Source organism: Chiloscyllium plagiosum, chromosome 38 (genome assembly GCF_004010195.1).
Source record: "Chiloscyllium plagiosum isolate BGI_BamShark_2017 chromosome 38, ASM401019v2, whole genome shotgun sequence".
Classification (NCBI taxonomy): domain Eukaryota; kingdom Metazoa; phylum Chordata; class Chondrichthyes; order Orectolobiformes; family Hemiscylliidae; genus Chiloscyllium; species Chiloscyllium plagiosum.
In genome coordinates, this window is record NC_057747.1 from 21,675,542 (window position 1) to 21,681,388 (window position 5,847).

General features: G+C 45.0%; 1 protein-coding gene across 5 annotated transcripts in view; it reads right to left on the reverse strand.

Moving 5' to 3' along the window:
* Positions 1-2,760, reverse strand: part of si:ch211-51a6.2 (neurotrypsin) — a 48,423-nt gene extending 45,663 nt beyond the window's left edge. For 4 of the 5 annotated variants that reach the window (XM_043679081.1, XM_043679080.1, XM_043679078.1 and 1 more), the window contains exons 1-2: positions 2,197-2,560; positions 1,844-1,883 (exon numbers count right to left, since the gene is read on the reverse strand). In XM_043679081.1, coding sequence (XP_043535016.1) covers positions 1,844-1,883; positions 2,197-2,253 — 97 coding nt within the window. In that variant the 5' untranslated portion in view covers positions 2,254-2,560. The other variant, XM_043679079.1, reaches the window with a different exon arrangement.
* Between the last annotated feature and the right edge of the window lie 3,087 nt (positions 2,761-5,847).

Here is a 5,847-nt window from a genome sequence, read left to right on the forward strand (position 1 = left end):
TAGATTCATTTAAGATGCGTCTGGACAGATGTATGAGTAGGTGGGGAGCAGAGGGATGCAGATGCTTAGGAATTGACCGACAGGTTTAGACAGTAGATTGGATCAGCTCAGGCTTGGAGGGCCGAAGGGCCTGTTACTGGGCTGGAAATTTTCTATGTTCTTTGTTCTGTACTGAGGTAGGACTGTACTGAGGGAGGGCTATACTGAGGGGGGACTGTACTGAGGGAGGGCTATACTGAGGGAGGGCTATACTGAGGGAGGGCTATACTGAGGGAGGACCGCACTGAGGGGGGACTGCACTGAGGGAGGACCGCACTGAGGGGGGACTGCACTGAGGGGGGACGATCTTGAGGGAGGGCTATACTGAGGGAAAGTTACACTGAAGGAGGACTGAATGAGTGAGGTCTGTACTGATGTACAGCATAGTTGGAGGTATTGCTGCTCAATATTACAATAGCGGATGTGTCCTGGTTTAGGAAATATATCAATGCACGTCTTCCTCTCCTTTTTAAAGCCTCTGACTGAATCAAAAACGTCAACATGTGTGACAGTTTCTTGAAGTAAAGAATACCACTCCCACTTCAGCTAAAAATGGGTGTGTCTGTCTGTCTTTGTGTGTTTGAACTTGTGTGTAAATGTGTATATATTTAAATCTGTGAACTTGTGTGTCTTCGTGCAGATGCGTTTGTACATCTTTAAGTACTTATGTATTTGTGTGCGCGTGTGTGAGTATATCTGTGGCACAGAGAAACACAAATGGGCCACCCCACCCTTCTTTGAATGTGTTTTGACTATCTGTGAAATCTCATATAGATATATGATATATCAAAATGTATCATATAGATATATGATATATCAAAATGTATCATATATTTAACCATTGGAACCATTTTGTCAATGAGTTTGTTCGATCTTTCACTTAGAAATGAAAAATATTGCTCTCAGCAAGAAACCGCCCATGCACTATCCCAGGTCACTCCACACTGATGGAAGTTCCCAGTAATGTAGGAACATGTTGGATTTCAGAAAAAAATCTATTTATCATCCCAACCAGTCATTTAATCATGACAGTAAAGTAGTCAGGCTGCCAATATACATTTCCCAACTAAACACTTAACAAATCTTGATCCTCCTTTATTTTTAATATAATTACTTTCCATGATACATTGTAGGTTACCATGAAGGACTCTCCTTCACAAACTCTCCCCTTGCCTGTGGCATATAGACCCTCAGGCTATAAGCCACCATCAGTTGTCTCTCCCTAATGATAGAGCAGCTCTATGGTCCTCTGAGACTATGGTGATTTAGAAAAAACAAACAAACTAATAAAAATGGATCTAAAATGAAGTAAATTTTGCAATGTGAGCGTTTATCTATTTCTTGATTTGCTGGGGCATTTCAGTGGTTAGCACTGCTGCCTCACAGTGCCAGGGACCCGGGTTCGATTCCAGCCTCGGGCAACTGTCTGTGTGGTGTTTGCACATTCTCCCCACATCAGTGTGGATTTCCTCTCACAGTCCAAAGATTTGCAGGCTAGGTGGATTAGCCATGGGAAATGCAGGGGGTATAGGTCTGGGGTGGTTGCTCTTTGGACAGTCAGTGTGGACACGATGGGCTGACTGGCTTCCTTTCTCACTGTAGGGATCCTATGAAATATCTGTAATATTTCCTATCATAATGTATATGTTATTCTTGACTACAGCAAACTTAGCTGACAGTAAAGTGGTTTGGAACAGCCTGAGGTTATGTAAAGAGCTATAGCAACATGTAAAGTGCATAAATATATAAACAAACGTATAAAAAATTGTCTAAGCAGGAAAAGATAATACACCAGGGATGTTACCTGACAGGTGATTGTCTTTTGCTGGATGGGTCTCTGCAATCTGGAAATAAAAACAAACACGATCAAAACCCTGAATTAACCCAAATGCGATTGGCTGTTTCACCTATCTGGAGTCTGATAAGCTGACCCATCTAAACCCGACACCGTCTCAAACACAGTAGTATCCCTGCTGCAGACGCCATCCTACACAGCTCCCAAGTTTCAAGTTAGGCTAAATAAACTGGGGGTATTGAAATGTGAGCATTGACAGAACAATACAGTTTGTCCTTGTGTTCCCTCCCCTTTATATTTGTGAGGAAAGTCTGCAGATGCGGTCGATTTGGTGATCTGATTTGGAAAGGCTGTGATCTTACCTCGACTGACGCGGAACAGTAATACAGGACCGTGGAGAGAATCGAAGCCAAGAACATTCTGAAATTACATCCTAGTCAAGGGGTTCCAAGATGTGGTCCGAGACTAGAAGGAAGGGGGATTGCCAGAACAGATTCCTGGGGAGGGAAGGAGATTGCTACAGGAATAGACCAAATCTCGTCCTGGAGGTAACAGGGCGAGAGAGTGAAACCTGCAGAGAGAGAGAGAGAGAGAGAGTGTGTAAGGACTCAGTAGGGAATGGGGTGGGACCCGCGGGACCCGCCCACGAATTCATTTCAAACAGAAACATCAGACTGCAGATAATCCGAGCCCATCGGCGTCTTCATCGTCACCGCGAGGATTATTGACCAGAAGAAACCTCTCTCCTGCCCAGCCTTTTTATCAGCATCCACTCCAAGGGTGTGGGCCAAGTCTCACTGATGATTCAACTGCCCTTTGAACACTGGGCTGAGGTGGATGTTGAGTCTTTGGAACGGGACTCGTCCCACATGGGAGCAGGCCATTCTGCCTGTCTAATTCCTGCTGCACTTAACCTTCTCTCACCCTCCCCATTCTAACGGCCAGTAAAAACCAGGTACACTCCTCCATCTTCAATTAGCTTCTGTTTGGTAGCTGAGGTGATGGCCTAGTGGACTGTTAATTCAGAGAACCAGGTAATGTCTTTGGGACACTGGGTTTGATTCCCCCCACAGTGGAACAGCCTGAGGTTATGGAAGGAGCTACATGGACGCAAGTATTTTTCAATATAAAATACATACAAATATATAATCAAATGTATAAATATAATTTGTCTAAGCAAGAAAAGGTTATACACAAGAGATGTTACTGACAGGTGATTGTCTTTTGCTGGTTGGGTCTCTGCAATCTGGAAACAAATGGTTGAAGGTACGAGTTTAATGATGACTGCGAATCCGTTATCAATTGTCGGAAAAACCCATCTGATTCACTAATGTCCTTTTGGGAGGGAAACAGCCATCGTTACCTGGTCTGGCCTACATGTGACTCCAGACCCAAAGCAATGTGGTTGACTCTTCACTTAAGGGATGGCACAGTGACACAGTGGTGAGCACCAAGGACCTGGGTTCAATTCCAGCCTTGGGCAACTGCCTGCGTGGGTTTCTTCCAGATGCTCCAGTTTCCTCCCACAATCCAGAGATGTGCAGGTCGGGTGAATTGGCCGTGCTAAATTGCCCATAGTGTTAGGTGCATTAGATTAGATTAGATTACATTACAGTGTGGAAACAGGCCCTTCGGCCCAACAAATCCACACCGACCCGCCGAAGCGCAACCCACCCACTGTGAGGCAGCAGTGCTAACAGTCAGGGGTAAATATGGGGAATGGGCCTAGGTGGGTTACTCTTTGGAGGGTTTGTGTGGATGTGTTGAGCCGAAGGGCCTGTTTCCATACTGTAGGTGATCTGATCTAACTGCCCTCTGGGGCAATTGGGGATGGGCAATAGATGTCAGCCTAGCCAGTGACGCCTTCATCCCATGAATTAATGTTTTTTTTTAAAAGCCAGCTCCATATTTTCACTATCCTCCCTGGGTGAACAGGGCTCCTCTGAAATTCCCACCTGATTTCCTATTGTTTACCTGCTTTGCCTTCGGACAAAGCCTGTCCATCATTGTGTGAATTAGGAACATAGGAAGTAGGAGCAGGGTGACCATTCTGCCCTCCCACCCCAAGCCTGCTCCATCATTCAACTTATACCATAGCTGTCCTTCTAGCTCAATGACATGTTCCTGCACCCAATCCGTCAACAGGTTCGGTATCTTATTGGTTCTGTCTTGTTTATACTCAATTTCTGAGGCCCCGCGGTCTCCGAAGGCAGATAATTCCAAAGACTCTCCAGCCCCCAAATGTAGAAATTCCTCCTGTTCCTCACTGCTAAATGGTCTGTTCCTTACTCTGAGATTGGGGACACCCCTCAGTCTCCCACACACCAGGTGGAAACATCGTTTCTGCATCTGTCATACATTCACTCTGGGTCAATGGTTTATCATTTTGCTACAACTACTACCACTCTCTTTGCCCTTTGTTCCAGGATGTTTTGCTGTTCAATCGCATCCCCCCCGCCCCCCCACCCCCGCTCCCTCCCCGGTACTGCATTGCTTCCTCTTTCGTGCTTCACATCCAACCCTCACATTTCTGTCCTCCTCCATAGCTGAAGAACTGCCATGTTCTGATTCTCTCTCTGCTGAGTATTTCCACCATTTTCTCTTATTATTTCAGCACCTGCAGCATTTTGCTTTCATTGATTCCCTGTTGACTGTTTTCTATTGATGGCCTCTAGCTCTACCTCCCTCTAAGTGGAAATAGTCTTTCTTTTTTAAGAAATCTTTTAAAGAAATTAAAAATCTACATTTGGTCTCTGTCAATCTTCGCTTTCCAAATGGTAGCAAACATACAACAAAAATAAAGTGACCAGCAGGAAAGCGAAGATTGATATTATGTAGAAAGTGATTAATACTTCCCCTTTTACATCTTGTCACAAGGCTAGTTGGATGCAGTAACAGGCACAAAGTAGATAAAAAATACAATCAGGATTGGACCATCAAACCAATGTCCAGATTACAGAGGAGGAAGTGCTGGATGTCTTGAAACGGTTAAAGGTGGATAAATCCCCAGGACCTGATCAGGTGTACCTGAGAACTCTGTGGGAAGCTAGAGAAGTGATTGCTGGGCCTCTTGCTGAGATATTTGTATCATCGATAGTCACAGGCGAGGTGCCGGAAGACTGGAGGTTGGCAAACGTGGTGCCACTGTTTAAGAAGGGTGGTAAAGACAAGCCAGGGAACTATAGACCAGTGAGCCTGACCTCAATGGTGGGCAAGTTGTTGGAGGGAATCCTGAGGGACAGGATGTACATGTATTTGGAAAGGCATAGACTGATTCGGGATAGTCAATATGGCTTTGTGCATGGCAAGTCATGTCTTACAAACTTGATTGAGTTGTATTTTGAAGAAATAATGAAGAGGATTTATGAGGGCAGAGCGGTGAACGTGATCTATATGGATTTAACTAATGTGTTCAACAAGGTTCCCCATGGGAGACTAGTTACCAAGGTTAGATCTCATGGATGCAGGGAGAACTAGCTATTTTGATACAGAACTGGCTCAATGGTGGTGGACAGAGGGTGGTGGTGGTGGTGGACGATTGTTTTTCAGACTGGAGGCCTGTGGCCAGTGCAGTGCCACAAGAATCGGTGTTGGGTCCACTACTTTTCATCATTTGTATAAATAATTTGGATGTGTGCTTAAGAGGTACAGTTAGTAAGTTTGCAGATGACACCAAAAATTGGAAGTGTAGTGGACAGCAAAGAAGGTGACCTCGGATGACAGCAGGATCTTGATCAGATGGGCCAATGGGCTGAGGAGTGGCAGATGGAGTTTAACTTAGATACACGAGAGGTGCTGCATTTTGGGAAAGCAAATCTTAGCTGGACTTATACACTTAAAGGTATGGTCCTATGGAGTGTTGATGCACAAAGAGACCTTGGAGTGCAGGTTTATAGCTCCTTGACAGTAGAGTCGCAGGTAGATAGGATAGTGAAGAGGGCATTTAATGTGCTTTCCTTTATTGGTCAGAGTATTGAGTACAGGAGTTGGGAGATCATGTTGCGGCTGTACAG